Source organism: Lemur catta, chromosome 23 (assembly GCF_020740605.2).
Source record: "Lemur catta isolate mLemCat1 chromosome 23, mLemCat1.pri, whole genome shotgun sequence".
Lineage (NCBI taxonomy): Eukaryota > Metazoa > Chordata > Mammalia > Primates > Lemuridae > Lemur > Lemur catta.
In genome coordinates this window covers 10,032,859-10,059,815 of record NC_059150.1, presented here as the reverse complement: position 1 = coordinate 10,059,815, position 26,957 = coordinate 10,032,859, and the positions used below count along the sequence as shown (strand labels likewise).

At 46.9% G+C, this 26,957-nt stretch overlaps 1 protein-coding gene across 2 annotated transcripts in view; it reads left to right on the top strand.

The window, feature by feature from the left end:
- Nucleotides 1–26,957, top strand: part of KCNH1 (potassium voltage-gated channel subfamily H member 1) — a 289,657-nt gene that overhangs the window by 222,552 nt on the left and 40,148 nt on the right. For both annotated transcript variants that reach the window (XM_045536431.1, XM_045536430.1), the window contains exon 10: nucleotides 288–484. In XM_045536431.1, coding sequence (XP_045392387.1) covers nucleotides 288–484 — 197 coding nt within the window. The remainder of the gene's footprint in view (nucleotides 1–287; nucleotides 485–26,957) is intronic.

The following is a 26,957-nucleotide window of genomic DNA, read 5'->3' as shown; positions in this document are numbered from 1 at the left end:
GAATAGTGAGGGATGTCTCATTTTGGACAGATGATGGGGATAACCTTTCAAGGAGGTAACGTTAATGATCTCAAAGCTATTGATCAAACTTTGCCATGTGTTATGTGATACTTTAAAGTTTCTTAAATAGCATGTTGTTAAGATTCAAGTTGAAATCGTTTTTGCCTTTTCCGAGCCGGAGCAGCAGAACGCGGAGTGGACGGCGACTCTGGGAGCAGAGGGAAGCCGGCTGGGTGGCCAGACCCCTCCTTGCCGGGACTTTCCTCATGACAACCTTCTCTCCTTAGGGAAAGGAGACGTGTTTGGAGATGTGTTCTGGAAGGAAGCCACCCTTGCCCAGTCCTGTGCCAACGTGAGGGCCTTGACGTACTGTGACCTGCATGTGATCAAACGGGACGCGCTGCAGAAAGTGCTGGAATTCTACACGGCCTTCTCCCACTCCTTCTCCCGGAACCTGATTCTCACCTACAACTTGAGGAAGAGGGTGAGCTGACCATTTCAGTCCTTTTCTGCAAAGAATATTCTCTGCGCACTTTGGTCAGTCGCTGTGATTATTTAAGTCCCTTCACTGTGTATGTGAGTGGAGTAATTGGTTCTAAGGAGGTTCTGTTCATTGCTTGCTTTGCAGAGCTTTTGCTACAAAATGAAGGAAAGAGAGAATGTTGCTAGATTAGAAGACAGATCAATTTTGGTGCAGAAGGGATTTGTTCATGCGTGTCTGTGGGCTTTTCCTCCCAGCAATATCCAGACCTCCTGGCATTGTGAAAAGATGAGTAAAACATGAGGTTGCCAGTCAATAAATGGCTGCATGGGGCCATCTAATTAATGTCAACTGAACTCTCCCAGGTGACCGGGACCTGCTGAGAGGTGTGAGGCCAGTAGCCAGCCAACGGGTAATAATAATTTTTAAAAAGATGTGAAAATGATTTAGTTGCATCCAGAAAATAAGAAAGACGTGGAATTTGATTGTCTAGAGAATATTTTGTGTATAACTGCCAACTGAACTGGTTGAGAAACGATTAGTAGCTTAAGAACCAGACAATTTCTCATCTGAAGTTGTTTCTTTCACCCTCAAATCAGAATTGCTCCATCAGTCTCTGTGGGGATTGAAATATTTGTCTTGTACTCTCTGGGTTTTCGTGACTGATTTTCTTGCACTTCATGTATCGCTTTTGGTTAAAACATCAACAAGGTAGCTCTGCACCTAGAGAAGTCTTCTAGAAACGTTGTCATAGGAATCTTTCCCAAAATGACCTCATGATCTTTCCCCCAAATCTGTTCCTCGTCTCCTGGTCCCTGTCTCTGTTTACAGTGTCGGATTTGTCCTGAGGTTCCAGGTTCAAAACCCGGGCATCATTGTTGATGTTGCTTCTCCCTCGCCCATGCCTTGGGTTACTCATCAGGTCTTGTTCGTTCCACCGTAGCTCCCAAATCTGAGTCCCTACTTTGCTTCCCTCAAAGAACTCTCAGGACACAAAACCCCTCATTACAGACCCTCCCCGTGCCCTGGCTGGATCATGCCGTGGGCTCCAAACTCAGCTTCCTGCCTCATGTTTGCCCTCTGTGCAATGCTCCCTTCTTATGGCCACTCAACCAACCTTCTTAAAAATTTATCTAATCATGTCACTGCCCCACCCCCGACTACAGGATAATGTCTGCACGCTTCAGCATGGCTTATGTGGTCGTCCACATCTGGCTCACACTTAACCCCCGACCCCTGACCTCAACCCCTCCTCCCCAGGCCCACCCCTGCCACCATGAAGGGCCACTGTGAGGATTCCACACAGTTCTTCAAGTGTACGATAGCCGTTCAGAGCACTGTGTCTCCGCATGCTGCTTCCTCAGCCTGGAATTCTTTTCTCTCCTCCTGTGTGTGACCAACCCCTGTGAACCTGCAAGACTGCTGAAATGTTTACTTATTTGTTCATTCATCAAACCCAGTACTGTGCCAGCTGAACTAGGCTTGACATATAAAACCAAATTATACTCAATTCTCTATCTCCAGAAACCTGAAGTCCAATGGAGAAGACCAACACAGGAAGGATAACTGCAGCATACAGCGCTGAATGCAGTGGTTGTGATTTTGTACCAAGTGTGGTGGGGGCAGAAAGGAGGAGGGCAGCTTGGGGGAGCTGGGACGAAGTGTCAGGGACGGTGCCTGGGCTGAGTCAAAGGATGAGTTTGCCCAACAGAAGGGCCAGGTGTTCCACCTGGAGGGCAGTTTGAGCAAAGTCTGAAGGAAGGAAACAACCTTTTGTCTTCTAAGTCCTTTGTACAAGGTTCCAAATGCCTGTCACTGGGTTACTCCTACAATATTCCTCCAGCTATTTTAAGTACCTTGAATTGCACTGAGTTTTGAGTCCCAGCTCAGAGACCTGTGAGGGCAGGGCCTTGGTGCCTTGGCATCCTCAGTGCGTAACCCAGTGTGGGGCACCTAGAACTGACAACATTTGAGGATGGTAAAGAGAAAGACATGGCATCTATGGGTCTCAGTTTCCACATCATAAATTGCAAAGTTGTGGCTAGATGCTTTTCATGAGTCTGGTTGGAAACCTGGGCGTTTAAATTCCAGTGGGGTGTGGGCAGTGGTAGAGGAGGGTGCGTTCATAGTTCTTCCTGGCTGATCTGTTGGCTGGGAACATGGAGTGCTCGCTGGTGATACTTTTAGCCAAGTGGATTCTCTTAGAGTCTATTTTTTGATTTATTCCTTCTTTCCATAAAAGCAAGTTGATTATAATCAGCTTTCAGTGTTGCTGGTAATGTAGGTTGAAAAAAATATGCAGTTTGGGTTACTTGGAGGAGTAATCATGTTGGAATAATTGTGGATCTAGTAAATCTGTCTTAAAAAAAAAAACAAGAGTGACAACAAAAACAACAGCACCTCTGCAGTCAGACTGTTTTTGTAAGTACAGAGTGATTGATAGCTCTGCAGAGGAGAAGACTCGGGGGCCATGTTTTTAAAGGACTTTGTACAACCACAAGGTGCAGGGAAGAACCAAAGTTGCAGACAGAGTTTAGCACAGTACAAGAAAGTCCTTTGAAAAGATCAGAGCTCCCCAGAGAATGAAACAGGCTGCTTTGAGTGGTGTCAGGCTTTGTTGTTCTGAGGGTATTTGGGCAACTCCTAGGTACCCATGTTCAGAAACACTGTGGAAAGGACTTAGGCATCTGACGGAGAGTCAAACTAGTTGGCTTTCAAATTTCCTTCCAACTTGAAGTGCCTATGTAGGAGACTGGTGTGGATTCAAAGGGATTTTAGTGAGAGCCTTTGTGTAAAGAGGTAGCCATTCTTTTTTTGGAAAAAAAGTGGCTTGTCCTTTTGGTGTTGCCATTGTAGTCTCTCATTGTGTCCTTCTGAGAATTAATTCATAGTTACATAGGGCATAGAAGACGAGAACATTACATGCATGAATTATTCTTGTAGCTATTTTTTTTTCCTGGCAAAATGAAGTGTATTCTTGTGGCTGTTTCTATCTTGGCAAAATCAAGTGTGTTATTTGCTAAGATCCTGAGAATACAGTGCCTTCGGCATCTGTGGGAGGAGTTGTTTGATCTTGCAGGTCTCCTCCAGTGTGCACAGAGACTGAGAGGGAAGGCACCTCAGTGGCCGTCCCATCTCTTCCCCATTTTCCCACCACCCTCATTTTACAAGTATGACATTTTATAGAAAGGTCACAGAGCTGGGTTGGTAATGAAAGAACTGGAGCCAGAAATGGCATCTCAGCCAGGAGCCTTCCCGCTCCTTGCAGCTTCCTGGCCTGCTCTGGCCTCTGTAGTCTAAGCCTTATCCCTTTACCCCTAAGCCCAGGTGTATGGGCGTCACCTGTCTCTCTGCTCTATTCTTGGGACCCAACTCAGGAAGAGACCTGCCACCTTCCTCCATTTCCCTCCAAAGCCACAAGGCAAGGCAAGGCAAGGATGCAGGAGGCAGAACCTGGAGGCCATTCTAGTATCTTGACCTTTAGCCTTTCTTACTTGTGGGCTCTGAGCCAGACAGACTTCTGCTACTTAGTGCTTCTATTGATCTGTACAAGCCATAAAAGCTTCCTCATCTGGACAATGGGGATGACGAAAATTTCTACCTTGTAGGATAGTTGCAAAGATTAATACTTGCAAAGCTCTTATACACAAAGCCTAGCACATAGTAAGTGCTCAATTAAGTTACGATTTATTTTTATTTTGGTTTTGTCCACGTGACTGTTACTCTACCTTTTATGATCTTGTGCCTTTTGAAAAATAAAAAGAAGGCAATTCCTCTGCCTTTGCTCATACAGGGTTTTTGCTCTGCAGAATGTTCGGGGGGGGGGAGGTTGCCATCTTTTCCTTGTCTCTGCACCTCATGCAGCAAGGGAGGGGCCTGCCACTCTGGGAAGTAGAACCCATTGCCGGCCTCGCTGTCCCCTCTCCTGTCAGTGGAGAAATCAGCACTCACCCACTGTTTTGGCCAGATCCATGCTTGGAGGGAAAAATCAGGCTATTTTGAGACCTTAGGCCAGTCACCAGGGAGTCAAGAGGAAAACACAGTCATGAAAAGAAGGGGCAGGTGAGCCTTCCTCATCCCAAACCCTGGCTCTCCAAGGTGTCAACATTATGGGCATTTTCCTCCAGGCCCAGAGTCCCCTTCTGTCTGTAATCAGAGCTTTGCATATTATTAATAGTAAAATTATTACCAACTTCAGATATTGTGCGAGCTACCACATAATGTCAGTATGTGTTTTATGTCGGCTTACTAAGTATTCAGAACGGCCTCATGACATTGCCATATCGTTCCCATTTCTCAAGGGAATAAACCAGAAGATGGTGGGGAAGAGAATCCCCTTTCTGAGGCCACCCACTGAGCAAGAGGCATTTTCTGACCCTGTGTGTGCTGCTCTGGCTGTGAGGTGTCACGTCCCCTGGCGAGCCTTCGTGAAGTGTGAAGTGTGCTCTCAGCTCTTCCCATGTCAGCCTTCTTTGGCTTTTGCTTTCTTCCAGTCCATTGGCTTTTCAGGGGTGGCCCGGGCTGTCTCCTAAATATCTCCCTCCAGCACACTTAGAAGCATGCACAGTGATACCCCAGGCTGGAGGACGGGAGACGTTTCCCCGATGGTAGCAGGCACACAGTAGCTTGCTGGGTGTGCCCGGGAGGCGTGGCATACTTCACCTTGGTTAGGCAGCAGGTTAACCCTGCAGGGATATTAGTAACTTACTGGAAAGATCACTGCTTTGAGTCTAAGGACCTAGGTTTGAATGCTGGTTTGACTACTGACTAGCGGTGTGCCCTGGAGCAAGTTTCTGAACTATTCTAAGCCTTAGCTTCCTTATCTGTAGAAAGGGGCTACTATAAGTCCTTTGTAATTAGGTTTATTGAGAAGTTCACATACATTAAAACAAACAAAAGTGAAAAATGGCATAGTACCTATAGGGACCCCTGAGCACGTGTTTGGCCCTTTCTCCTCCCCACTGCCCATCCCCTTCTTCCCCTCCAGTCTGGGAGTTCCTGAGTTCACATGTTGCTCCCCTTGGTTTCTAGCCAGACCCATTTGTTTAATCAGTGTTTCACTTGGGCTCTACTTTCCTTTCAACTGAGATGAGGTTTCTCTTCCCAGGTCCTAGGGAATTGGATTCTCCTGCTGGTCGTTAGGACAGTGGAAGAAATGTACCACAATTAAATGATGTACAGCAGATAAGCAATTAGGTAATTAACAGCAGTCGGTGCATGGGATAATTGGCATGTAGGTAATTGGTGGGGTGGTTCTTACTCTGTGTAGGGCTTTATTTTTACAAAGCCAATATTGTGTACTGAGTATGTTTTGCACAGTGTTTGCTTATATTAATTTGTTCCAGGATGGTTTTTTTTTTTTTTTAGTCTGATTAAGGCCCCAATCTAGTGGGTTTAGGAGGGAGCTAGAACTGTAGTTGTTGATGCTTTCAAAGCAGGGCCCTCCTAATGCCTGTTTTCTAAAACTGAGGTTTCCATAGTGAACTGTCTTGAATACCATATTTGCATTTCTAGCCTACTTTAACCAAAGAGCATTTTATTCTGGAGAAGAGAAAGCATCGGAGGCTTGGAGAAATCTCTGCTCGCAGGTGGAATTGGAAAGCCTTTCAATTTTCTCCCTGAACAAATTCTTGTGGAAGGGTGGTAAGAAGGAAAGACCATGAAGCTGGGTACTTAGAAATGTCATCCACTACTCCACTGAATCATCACAGCCTAAGTTTTTAGAATGATCTCTGCGTAGCCCATATTTTCCTTGTCATCCCTCCATAGTGTGGGCTTCTGTGAAAATAAAATCATCTATTAGTCTGTCAAGCCAAGAAGATAATAAAATCATGGTGTTGGAATTAGGGGCGGGAGAATGGGAGAGATGTGAGTGACATGACCGTAATTCTTTCAGAACAACAAAACACAAATAAAAATCCAGTTCTTTTTTCCTCAGGAGGATCAGCAAGAAATGTTAGGGACCTGTGTGGTCTGCCATGGATCCTCGACGGTCCCTAGCACCCCAAGAAACATATAGGAGAACCCCATAGTGATCCTGGGGGTGGGAGATAACAGAAGTACTCCTCGCTTCGTTATATATGAATCCGCTTAAACTGCAGTTGGTCAGGCTGAATCAGGCTGTTTCTAAGGAAGCAATAAAGTTCTGCATTGAACATAGACTGTAAAGCTAGATCTCCACATCTGGGCTCTGCCACTGGCTAGCTGGTGGTGGGGCTGGGCATTGAACAAGTAATTATTCATCTTCTGTGATTCATACTGCTGACCCCAAAGGGCCACTGTGGAAAGGATGGTAAAGTGCCGGGTACGTTGTCATACGCGCAGTAGGTGTAGAGCCCTGTTACTTCCCTTTCATTACCCATAGGAGTGGGGGCAGCAGAGCAAAGAAGGAAGGTAAGAGCTGTGATAATCTGGCTCACAGAATAGTCACATGGAGGTGGTACAGACAGGTGGTTAGAAGTGTGGACTCTGTAGTCAGAGTACTTGAGTTCAAATCCTGGCTCTGCTTAGTGACCTTGGGCCACTTACCTAACCTCTCTGAGCCTCAATCAATTCATTTATAAAATAGGGGCAATAATAGTACCTTAGCATACTTTGACATAGCAAGTTCTCAATGTATGTGTTGCTATCATTATTTTTATTGGTGATGATAATCATCAGACTTACTACTTAGCTTTTCTGGAACTTAGAGATCCTATAAGGTGCTAAAAGTTTTTAAAGGGGAGTGAGGGGCTGAATTTTAACACTGAGAAATCCGAATCTCTGTGCCTGGGCCCCTCAAGTCGCACCAGAGAACCAGGGGTTGATGCAGAATGGCACTGTGGGATTTATCATGAATCTGCGTACTCCTGTGACAGCATGGATGGAGAGAATGGCAGGGTCAGATGTGGGAGAGGGGCAAGGAGAGGGAAGTTGTAATTTACCTTAACTCTCATCGAGTTACTTGGTGTACTGTTATGCATTGTGTTTACTACGAACTAGAAACGATCTGGCCTAGTTTAGAAGAATATAAGGCCAATGCAGTCCTTTGGAGGAGAGTGGCACCCTTAATAATATCTCGGGTGTATGTGGTTGAGCCCTAATAAATGGGATAGTGCCAGTGTGTCCCAGATCATGGGGTCAAGCCTCACGGGAGCAAGTTGGCTACTTGATGTCGCAGATGTTTGGCCCAGCACTTCTCATTTATTTGGTCCCTGAAGTTTTTTTTAATTATAAGTACCTATTATCTATATGAAATGCCTATTACTATCCATTACAGCTTGTGTTTTACAGAATATCTTTAGGAATCGGGGACTAGATGCTCTTTAATATCTCTCCCGGCTCAAATGGTCACTGACCTATAGAAGTGAACAAGCCTTCCCTGTAAAACATCAAGAAGCCGAAAGATAGTCCAGCAGTGGGAATCTCTGTCACTTGGTCCTCAGTAAAGTCCCAAACAGAGATCACTGGCAGGGTCACGCTGCTTTCTGAACATCTTCCTGAACTCAGCTCTCCCCCTTCCTGTTACAAGTGGTCCACTCATTTTCTAGTGAGCAGCCAGCCTTATGTTTTCGAAGAGTATTTTGTCTTCATTTTGGCAGCACACGTGCTAATATCAGAAGGCTGTTGAAGGATGTTTTCTAACTGGCTTCAAAGTCCCTCCTTGCAAGTTATATTCTTGTTCTTTTATTGGCCCACTCAAATTTGATGTTTCTAACTCATCTGCCATGGTTTTTTTGTTTGTTTTGAGACAGGGTCTCACTGTGTTGTCCAGGTTAGAGTGCAGTGGCGTCATCACAGCTCACTGCAACCTCAAGCTCCTGGGCACAAGTGATCCTCTCACCTCACCCTCTGGAGTAGCTGAGACTACGGGCACACACTACCACACCGGCTAAGTTTTTCTATTTTTTGTAGAGATGGAGTCTTGCTATATTGCCCAGGCTGGTCTTGAACTCCTGACCTCAAATGATCCTCCCACCTTGGCCTCCCAAAGTGCTAGGATTACAGGCATGAGTCACTGTGCCCACCCTCATCTGCCATGTTTTTGTGCTTCCTTGTTCCTATTTAAGTGCCCTTTCCTCTTTTAAAAATTTTCTCTGTGGTTTTGAGCGTGTCCTTATAAATTTTGCCAGTTAGTCATGGAGGCCTTTTTTCTAGCCACTGCTTTTGATAAGGAGAGAGTCAGGATTTGAATCCAGGCTGCCTCTCTTAACTCTCACAATGACAACTACCTTCTAAGATGGGAGGTTAACAGAAGTAAACTGAATGAATGAACGAACCAACCAACCAACCAACCAACAAAAAATATACAAATCTACCAACCAAATTCGGCATGTGCCTCCCTTTTGTTATAGCTACAGGCAGCATACTGAAGATTGTACATTTTCCCTGGGAGATCTATTTGCAGACAGCTCCTGCATTCTGCTGTATTTCCCAGCACACTTCTTGCTAATGCTGAAACCAGACATGAAAATAACTTCTGGTTGACAGAGTATGAATTTTTAAAGGATACTTGGTCATGTTATAGCATCCAAAGCCCTGTACTCCTCAGGCTGCTGAGCACGTACACTTAGCACCCCCTATTGGTGAAGTGTGATATTGCATCCCAACTCTATTAGACCTTTGTAACCATCTGGATGAACCAAGATGTGAAGCTGGATTCCATAACTGTGAGCAGGGAGAGGGCTTCTCCAGGCATGGGACAAATCCTATGACAGATTGAAGGGCATGGAAGGATAACATATAAAAAGAAGAGAACATCTGTAGAGTTAGGAAATGGAATTCTTAATAGAATATCAGAAATCCTGGCAAAGAAAAGTACACCACTGAGAGCTCCATAACTAGCAGCATGCCATGCAGTTCACTGCTGACCTCTCCTTCCCTAAAGTCACGAATTCAAGCACTTTTGCAATAGGAATGTGGCTTAATTTGATTTCATAAAAGCAATTATGAAATTATGATATAAAGGAAATGTGAATAGTGCTGCTTTTCTCTGATATCTTCTCTATTTGGTTTTCATTTGGCTGTGGAGAAGGTTCAGAAAAGTTGCTGTGATTGGAAGCTACTTCCCTTTGCCCTAGGAAAGTCAGGGTCTGGAGAAAGAATTTGGTTCAGGGAAAGAAAGGGGGCCTGAGAAATAAAGGCAAAGGGTATTCATAATTGGAGAGTTTTAGGAAGATGAATGGATTTTACAAATATTATTTATTGAAAAGAGGAGCCTGGTGCCTTCTCTGCACAGCCAAACTTCTTGCCCAGGGAGGCAGATGCCTTTGCGAACCTCAAACTGTGAGCTGAGCTAGAAGAAAAACGCGGGGAAGGACTTGCGTGCCAAATCCAGTTTTCCCAATCCTCCTGCCTCATGGCCAGATGAATCTAGCAGCAGAGTAGCTTTGTTTAGCTAGTAGGCTGCATGTTGAGGCAGTTGGGGAGCTGCCAGGATTTTCATCCTGGGTTTTGTGTTTAAGCATTTCCTAATTCTTCTCTGACATTTCTCTCAGGTTAGAACCTGAACAGGGGTTCAACTCTAAGCTTGTTGACTAGTGCTAGAATCAGCTCCTAATTATCTGTGGTCACGAACAACAAAACTCCCTGGAATGTATAAGCAGTCATTTTAAGAGCACTAACATTTCCACCAGCCCCAGCTAACCCGTTAGGCAGAGCTGCATTCTGTGCCCATGAGCAGGGGTAGACCTCCCCCTACTCCCGCCCCCTGCCTGTCTATGCTTCCTCCTTCCCATTCTGCCATTGCTGGGGGCTTCTGTGCATGCACAGGGTCCCAGAGGGGACTAGAGCATAAGCGTCTGCCTCTTGGTCACTCTATGGGCTTTGGCTACTACTGTCTCCTGCAGAGCCAGGCACTGTTTATACACGGACATGCACGCTCCTCTCATACCCATGGCTGGAAGTTTGCTTGCTTCCCCCATGAACTGTTCTGTCTGCCAGCAGTGTTGCTGCTGTGTGGATGTGTGTCTGTGTGTGCACATGCCTGTGTGCATGTGTTAGCATTTCCTCCTGCCAGTGACAGGAGAGGTAGCCAGGGAGAAGAGGGCTGGATGATCCATATAACCATTACTTGCATCCAGTCACCCCAGGAGTACCATTTCTTTGCCAGGTGGTATTGTTTGGGGGTCAGCTCTGCTTGGCCAGGGAGGTATTTTCTTCTTCCTTTGGGTCAAAAGTAAAGATTGGCCTGACATTCGTAAGCTTGAAAACCCTGCAAATTGTCACATGGTGGTCAATTGTTATTTGTGTGTGTGTGTGCTTCATGGAGGGTGAACGCCCCATTCGGGACCCCTGGCTTGAGCACAAAATCCTTAAGAATTATAATGGACTGGCATAGGGAGGGGAGGGGGCCTGGGGAGAACAGAAAGTGCACATGTAATGCACTCTGGGTGCAGAGCCTTTTAGTCCAGGGACCTCTTAAACTCCTTGTAGTGTTTATGAATAGTTGATGCCTACAACCCTCCTCACCCCCCTGTGAGTTCACTATTTACGATCCTAAGGCTTTGGTTGCAGAGACAATAGATGCTCTTCTGTTGAAATGGTGGGAAGCCATGCATCCAAAGCCCTGGGCCCTGAGCACAGGAGCAAGAGTCCAGGGCAGACCCTGCTCCCTCCCCTTACCAAAGCCAAGGACAGCCCCATGAAGGGCCTGGTCTCTGGGCTCTCCTAGGCTGTCAACGGCATCCAGAGTCAAAGTTTCAATTGCATTGACTTAGTTTCCACTTTCTTTGCATTTTTTCTATCATTTATGTATATCTTATATTGTCTAGGAGTCTCAGATATTCCTTATCAGTCTTGAGCTCCCTGAGGAAAACTATCATATTAGAAGCTTCTTGAAAGTGATACTGTCCCCCCTACACTCAGACAGGGGATCCCCAAATGCATTAGTTTCCTGTGACTGCTGTAACAGATTACTATAAACTTGGTGGCTTAAATCAACAGAAATTTATTCTCTGTCACTCCTGGAGGCCAGAGGTCAGAAATCAAGGTGTCAGTAGGGACACACTTCCTCTGAAGGCTGTAGGGGAGAATCCGTCCTTGCATCTTCCAGCTTCTGATGGCTCCTGGCAATCCTTGGCTTGTGGCAGCATCACTCCAATCCCTGCCTCTTTGTTCAGATGGACTTTACCCCTGTGACTCTGGGGGTCAAGTCTCCCTCCCCTTCCTCTTATAAGGGCACCAGTCATGGGACTGAGGGCCTCCCCTAAATCCAAGATGATTTCGTCTTGAGATCCTTACATCTGCAAAGACCTTATTTCCAAATAAGGCCACATTCACAGGTACCAGCGTTCAGAGCTTTTGAGGGGAACTCAGTGTAACCCACTACACCACCCTTTGCCTCCTCCCTCTTTCCTCCTTATGATTCTCTCCCTCCTCCTCTCCTGTTCTCTTTTTCTCCTTTCCCCTCACTCCCCTCCTTGAGCACCTTGAGCCCAGCACAGGTATCTTCTGTTCTTGCGAAGAATATTCTTGTGTAAATTGTGTTTCTTCTCCCCAGTGGTTCTTGGAAGAAGATTCAAGTATTTGGTTAACGCCAGTTCTTTTGACTCACAGAGTAAAATATCATTTTCCTTTGTCTTCTCATGAGCAGTGTCTGCCTAGAACCCAGTGGAACTCTCTGCTTGAAGGAGAGATCACAAAGCACAGGGGGCAGTAGGGTCTCAGGAAAGAGACTGGTATGAGACAGGAGAGAGAGTTTCCTGCTGCTAGGGGTTGTGAGATCGTGGTAAGTCAGACCCAAGGGTTATGGCCTGTCCTTCATGTTAGATGGTTAAGAACATCTTTTGTTGACTTTCTAGCTCTGATCTCTCTGTTATTTTCTTGTTCTAAAACCGTTGATGATTCCTTACAGCCTCAGAATAAAGTCCAGATCAAGGATCTCATGTGAACTTGTACTTTCAGTTGCACTTCGGATTGCATCTTCATGCTGTTGCCTGATATCCCAGCCCCACCGGGCTATACCAGTCACAGAACATGCCATGCACTCACTTCTGTGTCCCCTCTCCTGGAATGTCCTTCACACCACCTCACCTCCTCCTATCAAAACCCAATCCAGCCTTCAAAACACAGCTTAGACTCTATTTCCTGCCGTAGCTTCCTCCAGGCTATATCCAGCTAGAATCTCCCTCTTCTCTAATTTGGGTTTCCATGGTAGGTATCACTTGTGGTTTTGTATATGATTCAGCACATATCTAATTCCTCTCTGGATTTGGGGGCTTTATTCGTATTTTTTTCTTTGCATTTCTTCATACAGTGCCTGGACTTCAGTAAACAATAATGGAAACTACTAGAATCACAGCTAAATTGGCACTCACTCAGCCTTTGCAGTTCAAGTCTAAAGCTCACAGGTGGGGATTCCAGCCTCACACCTTCAGCCAGCCTTGTCTCTTACCTCTTTCCAGCAGGTACCTGCAGCCCAGCTAGTCTGCTGTCCAGTGGCCCCCACCCTGCATGTCAGGATTGGCCGCTGTCACACTTTGCCTGGGACTGTCCTTATTTTAGCACTTAAAGCCCTGCGTCCTGGGAAACCCCTCAGTCCCAGGCAAAATGGGATCGTGGTCACCCTATTCCACACTCACCCTACTCCTGACTTGCTGAAAATTTTTGTGAATTGAATCGTATGTGCAGGCTCTACCTTTATCTAATCATTTGTCACACAGCCATGAAAACTGCTTTCTTCCCCTGCAGGTGGGCATCTGGCCCTGGCCCTGCACAGCCCCCCTGCCCAAGTCTTCCTCCAAATTCAGCCTCATAAATGTGATATCTGAATTTCCCTCCAGCTAATCGGCCTGCTGACCTCCTCTCTCTCCTGCTCCACCAGCCCAAATTCTAACCTGGGCCAGGTGGCTGACCGTCCCAATATCCTGCATTGTATCAAAGAGGGCCTGAGAATTTTGGATCCCAGATATACCTCTCCCCTCTCTAGAGCCACAACTCAAAGGTGCCTCGTCCAGCAAGTTCTCCCTGGGAAACTCCTGACAGCTCATCACCGCTCCATCATTCCATCTCTGGGGGCTCTCAAGTGATTGATCAGGATCTCTTGTGGGAAGTGCCTGTTGCCCTGGACTAGGTGACAGAGCTTGGGTTCCACCCCAAATTTGCCACCAGGGAAAGTTCTTAACTTCAGTTGTGTTAATTGTAAAATGAGAACATTAGCTGAGCTCTCATATTTTTACCAGCCTTACCAAACTTAGATTCTCAGGATATCTGCCTGTTCCGTCTGCTCCAGAGAGCATGAGATACAAGCATCTTGAGCAAGATGGCATTGGAAAGAGGCTGCTGAAATCTCATCTTGCATTGGCTCATTCCCCACCCACCACCTGTCCCTGCTTGACTTGCAATTCCTATCTTTATCCTTTGATTCCCCTGTAACCCTATCCTGGTCCAGTCAAAAAAGCTACCACCTACAGCTTAAGCGATTTTAAAGCACAATTAGAAGACCGTGATTCCTTCCCGTGACTTGGCTTATAAAACTGCAGATGTGGGAGGAGAGGTTAAATTCCTGAGGCTTGTCCTGGACTCAGTTTCTACCAGACCCAAAACTGTGTCTGACTTTTCCCTCTGTGCCAACTCATCAGGACACACTTGCTTCTGCCCTTGAATGTTTCGAAGGTAGCTGAGTCTGTTGAAGCAAAGCACTGGGTGACTTTCCAGCTTAGAACTCTAAAAGGAATGTGTGCATTCGTGTGTGCACACAGACAGATACATTTAACACTGGTGCCCCACTTCAGTTTGAACAAGGCACTTCCGCGTATTTTATCTTAGCTGATCCTTGCCATAACTTTGTGAGGTTGGTACTATTATTATCTCCATTTTTTCCCTATGGGGAACCTGAGGTTCGGAGAAGTGAAATGTAGTATGTGAGAGTGGAAAGTGTGTGGTGGAACCAGAACTTGAACTCATATCCCCCAATTCCAAATCCCACGCCCTTTCCGCTAGCCCCCCTCCGTCCCTACAGGCCTGCAGTGGGCTAGGGAGCAGCTTTGGATCCCCTCCTGCAGGGGATCCTAGAACATTCTGCTAACAGAGGTGGCCAAGGGGTGCTGCCTGTGTCCTGGGTTATTTCTGTAAACTAGCGTCTGTCCCTCTAATGTGCACACAGATCAGCTGGCGTCTTGTTAAAATGCGGATCCCAGTGCAGTAGGTCGGGGGAGGGGTCAAAGCTCTACATTTCTAACAAGCACCCAGCTGACGTGTTGCTGACCGGACCCCGACCCTGAGCACCTGGGCTTGATGCAGAGCTGTTTCTCACCTCTAGGCTCTCTGGATATTGCCCGTGCTGTCTTTTCTTTGCTGTTCTGTTCCCCCGTTCAAGGTTTTCTCTCTCCTTCTAGTGACAATCTGGCCATCTATTATTGTCCCGTTTTACTTAGAAGCCCAGGTGGAAATTCTCCCAGAAGCTTTCCCTGGGTGTGCTACACACCGCCTGCCTCTCTACGTGCAGGTGGTGTGCCTGCCTGGGCTCTGAGGTGGCCCGGGGTGACTTCCCACCTAGCCAAGGGAGTCGAAGGCCTGTCCTATGTGGGTTCTTCCCGAGGGGCTGGACCTGGCGGGAAGCATGGTGGCGTCCACACACACACTCACTCCCGAAGCTGCTCTAATCATCTGTCCCCTGTCCAGGGATCTCCTCTCGGGAGTTAAATTACGTTTACATAATTTCCTTTGTATACTGATTACATGGTACAGTTGTGGGAAAATACATTATTTTTTATGATGATGAATATGTCTAATTTCACAAATACAAACTAGTTGATGGAACAGCCAAATTAGAATTTGCAGAATCCTAAACTATGAAATCATATTAAAGAACTAGATGGAATGCTGTTGCGTTGAAGCGTGCCTACTTTAACAAAAAGGTGAAATAGTTTGCTATTCGGTAGAGCAATTATTTGCATAGGAAAGGGGCAAACTGTGTATTCCTTTAGAACCTTATCTTCTTCCCAAGTCTTCATCGTTTGTTAAGCTGCTCATTAACTTTTCCAGTGAATACGGTGGTACATGTCAGCCCTGTCCTTTCCATGGTAAATACTGATTCATGGAACCTGAATGTAAAATGCTTTGCTGTCATGTGCCCTTGCCTTCTCCTGCCCCTTCCCCATTCCACACTCAGAAACTGTGGAAGGAAATGGAAGCTTCCCTGTGGGTGGATGACATGGGTGCTCCTCATTGAATTCCTGCCTCCCTAGGCCCCAGGAGTCCTGAGTCCTAACGGGGCTGCGGGGCAGCTTCACAGACCAGCCAGAGGGGACACAGGCCAGCACTGTGGCCACGACTCCCTGTGGCTGGCCAAGGTACCCCTGTGCTCAGTAATATCAGGGCAGGCACACAAGAGCCAGATGGCTATAGACGGTGGACTCATTTCTTAAAAATCAGTTTGGCAATTCCTGTCTGCTTAATAAATCCCTCACTTTCTACTTAAAACTTAATCCCGTCGCCCAACCAGAAAGGTGGTTGTTTCTCTAGCTCTGTCTTCCCTCAGTGCAGAGTAGAGTCTTGTAGTTTCTTGAGTTTCTCTAACGAACAGTCTGTCGACATTACTGGTGCAGGAGATTCCCAATATCAGGGAGGGACATGCTGAGGTCAACATTTTCCCCCTTCCTCTGTGCCCTTCCACATAAAACCTTGGCGTGCCCTCTCCCCAGGGCCTGAGGGACTATAAGTTATGACAAGGTTGCATGAAATCATAATCTGCATATTGCAGCCCCCATATTGTCCCAGGACTCTGGTGAAGGACCAAAGTAGGGGAGTGAAATAGAGGCTTCAGGAGGCACCAGGATGGATTCCAAAGAGGGCTGGACTTGAAGCCAAAGTTCACATCCTGGTGGCACCGCTTAGGAATTGCATGACCTTGAGCAAATTCCATCACTTCCAGAGCCTCCATTTCCTCATCTATAAAATGGGGAGGGGGGGCGGGCATCTCTGCCTTACTGACACAGCTGTTATGAAGTTCACATAGGAGCATAAAAGGTGGTTTGTACGCTGTAAGAATCTGCACAAGTATAAAGTGTCAAGCCTTGCTTCGGCTGTGCATGCTGTGTGTGTACAAGTCCCACAGGGGTGACTGCCGAGTGACAAAGGAATGGAGAAGGGGGCCCCTGGAGCTGGGCACCATGACAACCCTGAAGGTCAACCTCTTCAGAGGTTCACTGCACCATGTTCACGGATAATAGGCAGGACCAGATCCCAGGCTGTTGACCAGCAGAGGATTGGCATACCACGGCCTTTCCTTCCCCACGGCTGCCCCGGCTCTCTAAGAATGGCCTTCCCTGCAAGGTGTGGCCTGCACAGCACTCTGTGAGTACAAGCACCACTCTAGTCTGGTGCCTGAGATCACTGTCCTCAGCCAGAGTGGCCTCTCTCCTGCCACCACCCTGCCACAGGGCTAGGTCTCTCTCCCAGAGGAGGGCTGCTGGCCACGTGGCCACTGTGGATGCCCTCCTGACTCCCCACCTCCCTCCCTCAATACCTGCCCCAGAAAGCCTTCTAGAACTGACAGCTGGAGAAGAGGAAGTTGCTGGGCACCAAGGCTGGGCCAGCCCAGCACTGCTTGGAGGTGGGTGGGTACAGGTGGGAGCACATTCGTGTGACCGACCTTGAGAGAGTGGAGAAAGCTAGTCCTTCAGGGGCGTTAGAAATAGTTAAAGTGGCTGATGCTTTTCAGAACAGAGTGGAGATGCCAGGAGCCCCTTGCTGCCGTGTGACTCTGGCTTTGCATTGCGTTACACCCGACAGATGGCTTGTAAGTCTGGTGACCACGGTTCCCTAATTGGCATGCATGGTCAAACAGAGGTCTTTCCCACCACTTTCAGAAGCAAGTGGCCATCTGGAAATAGAGTTTTGGATGCTAAAACACCAGAATTGCCAGGTTAAAAAAAAATGGAGCAGAATATTTGAATCCTGGCTGCCCTAGACAAATGGAGAGGATGGAATATACCCATATCCATTTCCTCAGAGACCTTTCCTAATGCCCATGCTCCCAGTTTAAGTTACTTTATTGGCTTTTGCTCATAGCACCCTATTTTATTCATAGCACTTAATTTATAATTTTAATTAAATTACCCAATTTTTGTTTAATATTTGCTTTTCTAGGAGTAGGTTTGGCCCCTGCTGTGTCCCCGGTAACTCATGGTGCTCATGCAGGGTGGGTCCTGCTGGCCTTTGCCTCCCAGGCACTGGGCACGATTCTCCAACGTGTGGGCCCTTGTTAAAAAGGCAAAGTCTTGGCCCCACCCTAGACCTTGTGAGAATCTCTGGGGCAAGGCCCAGCAACCTCTGTTTTATCAAATCCTGCGGGTGATTCTGGTGCACCCTAATCTTGAGAACCGCTGTGTTAGGGTTTGGGACAACGCCAGAGGTGCAGGGGTCTGGGTGCTGCCTGCCCGAGCCTATAGGAAACTGGTGTAGCTCTCAAACTGGGAATCCCACTTCCCGTCTGATGTCCTCCAGTGTAGTTCCCCTGCGACCCGCAGATAAAAGCCATGGGCACCAGGGCATCGGGACTTCCGCCTGAATGGAGAGAATCCTTGGAGCACAAATCACTCTCTTTGGCCAAAGGTCATCTTGAATGAATCGTCGCCTCTTGCTAAGATTCATTTGAGTCAAATTCCCAGAAGTAAAATGAAATTTGTTACAGCTGAATTCTCAGAAATAAAATAATTCCTTCAGAATTCACAGTGACTAGATTTGATCCATTGTCCCTTTTCTTCATTGTTTTTGTGTTCTTGGCCTTTCTGTGACTTGACTTGTTGCTTCTACGAAGGCCTTCGGTTAGGCAGCACCTCGGCTCTCGCAGGTGACTTCCCGACCCAGCCCTGGCAGCTCACCCAGTTGTCTTCCTTCCAGGACTTACGAGAGCACTATCTTTAATCACTTGACTACAGGTCAATTAAGCAAGATTTTGCCTGCGGGGAATCCTGTCCACCCTCTTTAATCTAGCTGCGCTTTTCTGCCCATCCCCCAACGCAGTTCCTTCCCGTGGTCCTTTAGCATCCTCCCACACTGATGGCCAGGAAGGCACACCAGCACTGCACGCGCCCCCGGCTGCCCCTGGAGGTTGACTGGCTGTCAACTGTTTCCGCTTGGTACCTAAGACAGGGCTGGTCCCCAGTACATAGAACACTGGTAGTTCTCACTGTCTGCGATGCACATTTGGCGGTGCAGGGCTTTCCACCCACCATCCGTGCCTCCCTCCTCCCCACGTCTGCTGCCTTGACGTGTTGCTCGGGTAGAACAATCGCTCAAGCGCAGCGTGGTGTCAAGATTCCCAGGAAGGAAAACAGCCCAAGCACAGTTTCAGTTTTCACTTCTGCCCGACCCCATCTCTTACCACTGTTGCTTCTTTCCTGTCCTGGTTCCCTTCTCCCTTTTCCTCCCTACCCACACAAGCAGAAGCAGGGAGGAGCAAGACTGCTGAAGAGGAATCAGTGTGGCCCGGTCCTCCTGCACTCCTCTTGCCTTTGATTGTCTTACATCATTTATGTAGAGCATGTTATATTAATATTTACCATTGTGTTTCAGTTTAGTAATGGGAATTCATTTCTCTCATTTTAGGTAAGTCTATTTACACAGGCAAAAATTAAAAGGAAGTTTGCAATATTCTATCACTTTTGATGTCTTTATTGTCGTGGATCATGTGATAACATGATTCAGAAAGCCCTTCTGGCACAAAGAAATGAAATCCAAATCAAGAATGTGTCCAACCCAGTGAGGACAAAGTGCTGCCCCAACTGTGATGGAAACGTTCAAGGTATCAACATGCCACGGGGTTGCTGGCTGGCTCTTCCAAGATCCATCCGCATTGTGCACTGGCTACCCTGAGGGTGTAATTAGAATAGCCGCTTTTAAAAGAGTCTATTAGTTATTTCCCAATGTCTATTCTTCCCTTATTCCATAACAGTAGAACCCTTGTTTACAACTTGGCACCTGGTACGCCAGCCTCACGTACAGCTGAGAGTAGCCATGTGGCTAATGAAATGTGCGTGGAAGAGTTGTGTGCTTACATTTAAGAGTGTGCATGAGGGCAGGGCAGCTCATCCTCCCCATTTTTATTCCTGCTGTCTGGAATGAGAATGTAATTGCTGGCATTCCTGCAGCCACAAATCCACAAGAGTGGGTAAGATCACCTTGGGAGTCAATACAGACAATGAAAAATTCTGTGTTTAGGAAGGTGGAAAGAAATCAGAAGAGTTGTCAGGAGTGGTGGCAAGTGCCTATAATCCCAGCTATTCAGTAGGTTGAGGCGGAAAGATCACTTGGGCCCAGGAGTTCGAGACCAGTCTGGGCAACATAGCGAGACCCCCATCTTAATTTTTAAAAAATAAATAAGAAAATAAAGAAATCAGAAGAGTTGACTGGGAAGAAACATCCTGCAAAGTAGGAGGAGAACTAAAAGACAGTTATGCCCTAGAGCAGTCCCAGCCTTCTTGGCACTGGATGTGGTGGGGGAGGTGGAGCTCAGGCAGTGTTGCGAGTGACGGGGAGTGGCTGTAAATACAGATGAAGCTTCCCTTGCCCCTCCGCCCACCGGCTGCTCACCTCCTGCTGTGTGGCTAGTTCCTAACAGGCCACAGACATGGCCTGGGCGTTGGGGACCACAGCCCTAGAGAACAAAAGAAGAAAGTGATTGGAGGATGGATGCTCAACAATATTACATAATGCTGATATATTGAGTAAAGACTGAGATTTTCCAGATTGAGGAATGACTCTTGAATTTCACCACAGGAAGATGTTAAGCTTAGCCTAAAGCTGCCTCCTTACATATTTTAAGTGTAGCCTAAAGGTTTCTCCATGCATAGTGTGCTGTGACCGGAGTATATAAATAGGCTATTCTTGTATTTAATAGTAAGCACAGAGTTTCAGCCAATCATAGGGGGCTGACTATTCAAACTGTGTTCAAATAAGGCAAATGGCAGGCAGTTACTAATCCAGCTGTTTCTGTACCTCATCACTTTCCTTTTTCTGTCTATAAATAATGTGCAACCACGTGGCAGCCCCAAGCAGCTCTGAACCTATGCTGGTTTGGGGGGCTGCCCAATTTTGGAATTGTTATCAATTCCAAAATTGATAACAATTCCAATTAAAAATGAGAAAGAAAGCCCTTCTACACACACTTTGACAACACATACCCCAGCCATGTGACCTCTTCATCAGAACAGGCAATGGGCCAAGTTAAATGAGCCTGTGTCTCCACAGGTGGAAATCATTGAGTCCTTTTAGAGACTTGATTTTATATGACGGGAAAGCAGGTACCTTGATCACTCTGGTTGGGAATGATTAAAGGGTTTGATTTCAAGTTTGGTTTTGGGACAGCTTGCCTTTCTCATATTTTAGCTTTGAGAACTGGCTTTGCCTGATAATCTGTGATTCCTCCATCATGTTGATTGTGCAGAAATGTTCCCCACCCCTCCCTCCTCTACCTCCTAACTCCCTCTTATTACATGTAAAAGAGACATGGTGAACGTGCCTTAGCTGTTACAAGCCTGAGTTTGGTTCTGCCAAAGTCTCTTTTAATAAAGAAAAATATTTTTAACCACAAAACTTAATCAGAGACTTTTTCTGGGAGTTAGGGGAAAGGGAAAGAGAAGGCAGCTAACCTAACATAAGGAGATAACTGTTTCAAATCCACCTAATTAAATCCCAACAGGTTAATAACAGAGGATAAGGGCAATAAGATAGTGACAGCCTATAAATAAAATTCTGAAAAGTTTCCCAGAAGAGACCAGCTTCTGGCAGTGTAGGACTGAGGATCTAGGAATAAAAGAAGGAAAAATAAACCCAGAAACAATAGAATTAGGTAATCAAGAGAGGCAGAAGCAGAACTGAATATAGAAGCCCCATATCATGGCTAACATTTCTTTGGGTGTAAATATAGTCACCATTGTTAGAAGGTAAAAGTCCATTTGTAAAAAAAAAAAAAAAAAAGATAGGGAATGAAAAGAGCATTATCAGAGAGTTGATTTTGTGACTGTATTTGAAGAAAAATGGGGCAGGCATTCTTTTCAGAGATAGTATTTCCTGATGTGGTGGGGAACACCTTGAATGTATGGACAGAAATAAGTGTGTGCGATTGGATTGTCTTCATCTTTGTGTGTGCCCTCCTGCCTTACGTACCCTTCTCTCTAGCATATCCATTTCTTTCCTTCCTTCAAATTCCTGGGTAGGTTTCACTTTTTCCAGGAAGCTTTATTATCTTAGTTCATATCCCTTCAGCAGCCCTTTATTTAACTCTATAGAGTCCCTGCAGATTAAGCTTTGGTTTGTTGTGTTCATGTGTTTGTTTTTCCTCCTGGCACCCTGGATTGACCTTTAGGGCCGAGACTAAGATGGACCAGCAGGGCTTTGCTACCTGGCGAGTACAAGCCCTTGAGTCCTGAGCTGGGTTCATGTTATGCGACCAGGTCCATTCTCCTAGAAGACACTGTCCAGAGTGCTGATTGACTGTTGTGCAGTTAAGGTGCCTTCTAAACTCGTAGATACCTTTAGCCTGAAAATTCAGTTTGGCTAAGGCCCCATCGCCAATTTGCAAGTAAAACTGTAAGAATTTTAGTTAGCGTTGAGAAAGGCTATCGGTGGGCACTCATGCCAGACCTGTGTTGTGACCCCCACAGAAGAGACAGCTACTGGGGAGGTCCCTGCAGGTCGGGGTGTCTGGGAGCGGTTGGGCCTGGCAGAGGGAGGAGGGAGGAGTCCTGCTTAGACAGATTCAGCAGGAAATCCTCTCATGTGATCAGTTGCCACCATTCCCCCAGTTCATCTGCTTTGCGAGTTAATTATCTTTAATCCTTTGGAATTAAATGCAGTGTAAATAATGATAGACGTGTGAATTTGGAGTTTTGAAGTCTGTGGTTCTGTGTTGCAAGATTTCGGAGCCCTGCCTGCTGGAATCATGGATGGTGCCATTGGAATTAGGACTGATGATTTTTTTAAATCTATTCAAGGGGAGTCGAGTGTGATTTCTGAGATGTAAGAGAGAGAGGTTAATTGAAGATGTTCCAGGCATTAACTTGTTGGTGATTAAAGGTGAAAGAGGACTTGTGACCAGATGCTGCACAGGGACGAACAATGAAGTGGCTAAGACTGGCCCTGCTACCCTGTCCTCCCATGTCCTTCCCCTCCTTGTCGTGCACCCAGATGCACCTGTATCTTCCACCCCTGCCTCTCTGCACAGCCCTTCCCTGACTAGCTCTCCTCAGAAGCACGTGTTCTCTCCTCCCTACCACAGTCATCCTCCCTGACTGCCCCTCACATGAGAGTTTCCTCTTAGCCAACAAAGTGACAATCTCAGGAGTGCCCTGGTAAATGCCCACAGGTGGTGTGGCTAGCTCCTTCTCAGAGGGCAATGCCATTTTAATAACTATAGTGATATCTAGAATTTGCTCACATGAAAATGTAGATGTTAATGCAGAACCTTAACACAGACCAATTACTTGTCCATGGAGTAATTTTAGGCATTGTGACAGGCTGGTGTGGAAGGTGATTGAGGTAAAGGAGGCTTCCTGGGGGCTCTAGGTCCCCTACTTCATCTGCACATGCCCAGACAAGAGTCATGCTGCTTTGTAGCTACCTTAGTCTGGATTAATCCTCAGGTAAACTCCCACCTTTAGCCAAATTCCCTTTGCTTCCCCTTTCTCAAGCCAGAGCATTTTCCCAGCTTAAGCTCATTTGACTTGAGTTCCACTCAGAAAATCTCTATCCAATTTGCACAGCTTTCTTAAAAGTACATTTTCTCTAAGAACTTGAGGTGAGAAAGAAAAAAAAAATACAACATGTCAAATGATACTAGTTTGCCTCATTTAATTGATAATTTGATCACCTGGTTCTTCTGTCCCCAAAAGCAAGGAGAAGGAGCCTGTCTCCTTGACTCTGAGAGACTGACCGGCCAGCGGCATCTGAGGGGCTCACCTCGGAGAGCTGCTGCACCCTGGGCTCTGAGTGACCTGTCACCCAATCCAGAAGGTGTTGGGGGACCGTGCTACGGTCTCAATGTTTGTGTTTCCCCAAAATTTATATTTTGAAACCTAATCACCAAGGTGAAGCTGTTAGAAGGTGGGGCCTTTGGGAGGTGATTAGGTCACGAGGGCTCCACCCCCATACATGGGATCTATGAAAGAAGCCCCAGAGAGCTGCCTGCCCGTCCACTATGCGAGGAAGGCGCAGAGCCCACGGCAGACGCTGAATGCACAGATGCCTCCATCTTGGACTTCCCGGCCTCCAGAAGTGTGAACAATACATTCTGTTGTTTAGGAATTACACGGTTGAAGGTATCTTCTTATGGCAGCCTGAGTGGACTAAGACAGGCCTCTGTGATGGAGACCGAACGAGGTTCTGTCTTAGAAGGCGGGTAGTGGCAGTGAGCAATGAGCGTACCGCAGATGGGATGGCTGGCTTGTGACAGTATGCAAAGCAGCGATTTCTGCTAGAGGAGCCTTCAAGGGCAAAGGCCAGTGTAGACTTCAGTTGGGAAGAACCCTGGAACTTGTGCAAGAATGGTGCCCCTTCCTTGTCTGACCCGCTGTCTCCCTGGCACCTCTCCCAGCCTGTTGTTCACAGTCCCACCGTGGGCCACTCAGCTGCTGAACGTGAGGCTGCTGCATGGATGCCTGAGCCGGCGGTGCTCCCCAGAGGAGCCACACAGAGCTGTCTGGTTCTGCTGGTCGGGTGCAGTCTGGGAGGCCGTGTCTGTGACAGGTGCTCGTCCTCAGCCAGCTCGCCCTGCTCAGAGATCGCCCCTGACAGTGGGGGCTGCAGCCAACACCATTTTGGATGTTCTTACGGCCACAGCTGGGCTGGGCTCTTCTGATCCGATGAACTCTTAAACACAGGGGCCCATGTGGCTCTGAGGCACACAGGGCCTCCAGCTACTGGGTGACACTTATTTGCTTCATTTGCTCCACGCTGACACAAGTCAGCTTTGCATAGACAATCAGAAGTGGCCAAGGTCAAAGCCTCTTCGTCTCAACATGGGTGTTGGAGCACCCTGCAAACCCGGAGGGGTCGGGTGGGGCAGACCATTCATGTATCGACTCTCTCCCTTGCTCCGTGTTTGCTCAGGTAGTGGTTTGTGGGCTCAACAAATGTACCGAGCACTCTGTTGCTTGACCTGGGAACTCCATCAGAGCCTCCCTGAGACAGCTGTGTATTTGAACAGCACTGCATGTGTTTCTAAAGACGGACTTTAATCTGGATTTATACCATTCATTGTTTTTTAAAGGGCTTGTGGCATTTCTGGACATCTTAGCTCTTTCATAAAATTTCCTCCAGTCACTGGAAAGAAGTCCTTGAGTTCCTCTCCGTCCTGGCTTCTGTAACACACCCCTGTCTACTTTCTTAAACTCACTTCTTTAAGCCTCTGTGAAATAATTTTTCTATGGAGAGAGAGAGTCCCGTGAAAGAGCAAACAGAGCAGTGGGCCACCCAGCGGGAGGGACTGCACAGTGGCAGTGAAGGGTGCAGGCTCCGAAGCCAGGTGGCCGGGGTGCGAGTCCCAGCTCTGCCTCTTCCTACCGAGTACCATGGAGCACATTTCTTGACCTCCCTGGGGTACGTGGCAGACCCAGGGTTTTACTCCAAACGTCAGGGCTCTGATTTAAAGGGACATGTACACATGACTACGGTAACTACCAATAATGTTTCCCAGGAAGTTAGGGAAGGTGATGGAAGAACCAGAAATAGTTTAGCATCATTTTTGCTTTTAAAAAGCTTGCACCTAACTGGAGAGAGAAAACCTAAGAAAATAACAAGGTGGAGACAACTCTCAGCTCTTCTCTCCCCCTATTGTCTAATTAGTTGGGCCCTTCCATGCCATCGATTCAGCTGTCCTGTGAACCACGGAATCCTCGTCTTTAAGAAGGAAGAGGAGAGTTAAAAAGACAGGATGAATCAGGTGACTGCTCAGCTGCCTGCCAGGATGGCGTCTGGAGGAGAGGGTTATAATGGCCACTGTGAGTGTATTGCAGATCCCAGTTCAAAGCGGAAAAGCCACTTGGTTTGATTATGGCTGGGCGTGAGTAGGCATCATGGGCGTTCCAAATCGTCTGAAGTGTCCATTGAAAAGGACGAAGTTAAAACACAGAGGGGGTTCTGGGCTGTGGCCTGGGAAGAGCTGCTCTGCAGGGCCGTGCAGCCCTGAGGCCAGATCAGTAATCCAGACAGTTTGCATTCACTTTTGCTTCCTGCCTCGTCTGACCTCCTGCCCTCTCAGAAAGTCACCCCACACCCCTGCTAACCCCCAACTTTCCCTCAAAATAGTAAGATGCCGCACTGGGAAAAGTTAGAAAAGCAAGGGAAAATGGCAAGCTTCACCAGTGATTACCAGACGCATTTGAAATTGTAAGGGATGAGAGGCCGGGAATGAGACTGGGTTATCATCCAGCTGCCTGTCAGCTTGAAGCCAATTTGCTGCCCTTAAAAAGGCAACGTGTGAAGAAGCTGCTATGGTGCTTGAGGTCGCCTGGCGAATGGTGTGGGCCATTTCACTCCTTTTTCTTCACCTCCCCTGTCAAGAGCTCTTTCTGACATAGACTAGCCATGCTCTGATACCCAGGGGCTCAGCCCTGACTTTGTCCCTTTGGAAACTGGTAGCACCTGCCTTTTAGAAAGGGAATTTGGACCTTGAGTCTGATTTTCCTGCTTAGCCTTAGGTAGTGATAGTTCTGGGCTGCAGCTTTGAGATGTCATCATCACACATTACATCACAATAGCAAACACTTATAGAGCATGTATTATGGGCCAGGCACTGTTCTTAGTACTTTGCAGATATAACTATTTTAATCTTATTCATGTGGCACAGTTATCCTGAAGAGCAAGACCATTGACCCTTATTTTAGAGTAAGATTTTTAGCTTTAAGAGCTGCCTACAGGAATGAATGAGGAGGGCCCCGCCAGAAGTTGGGGGACTCTCTAAACTCTGTTCCTTGACTGACCTCACTGGGCCTGGATGTTTTATATCCATGAAAGAGGGTGCGGTGGGCAAAAAAAGACAATGGGTATTCTTTAGATATAGATGTCTCAAAGCAAGCTGATATGGCAAAAGCTACAGCACTCCACGGCTCTGTTGTGGACTTAAACCCTGTGCTTACAGATTTTGAGAGCTATTTGTAGAGTACTGATAGCATGTTTTTGAGAGGGGTCACCATCTTCACCCAGAAGGAAAAGTCTTATCAGTTTCCTAGGATTTTTCTCTGACAAAGCCTGAGGAACAAGTACTGCATCTATTATTGAGTAAGGTAGATTGATTTCTTTTTTTACAATAAGTTTTGAGGGATTTTGCAAGTAATTTATTACTAATGACAGTCAACTGCAAATGTTTTCACATGATTTACTTTAAAAAATTATGCTGCATTCAAGGTTCTAACTATAATCATGCCATTCGCACTCATCTTTCAATATGCTTTCTTGCGTGGAAAGAATTGTGGAGTTACAGCTCACAAGCTGGGAGAGCCACATGGCAATGTACAGTGTGTTTGAACATCCTCTGGCACGTGTCAGGGTAGACGCT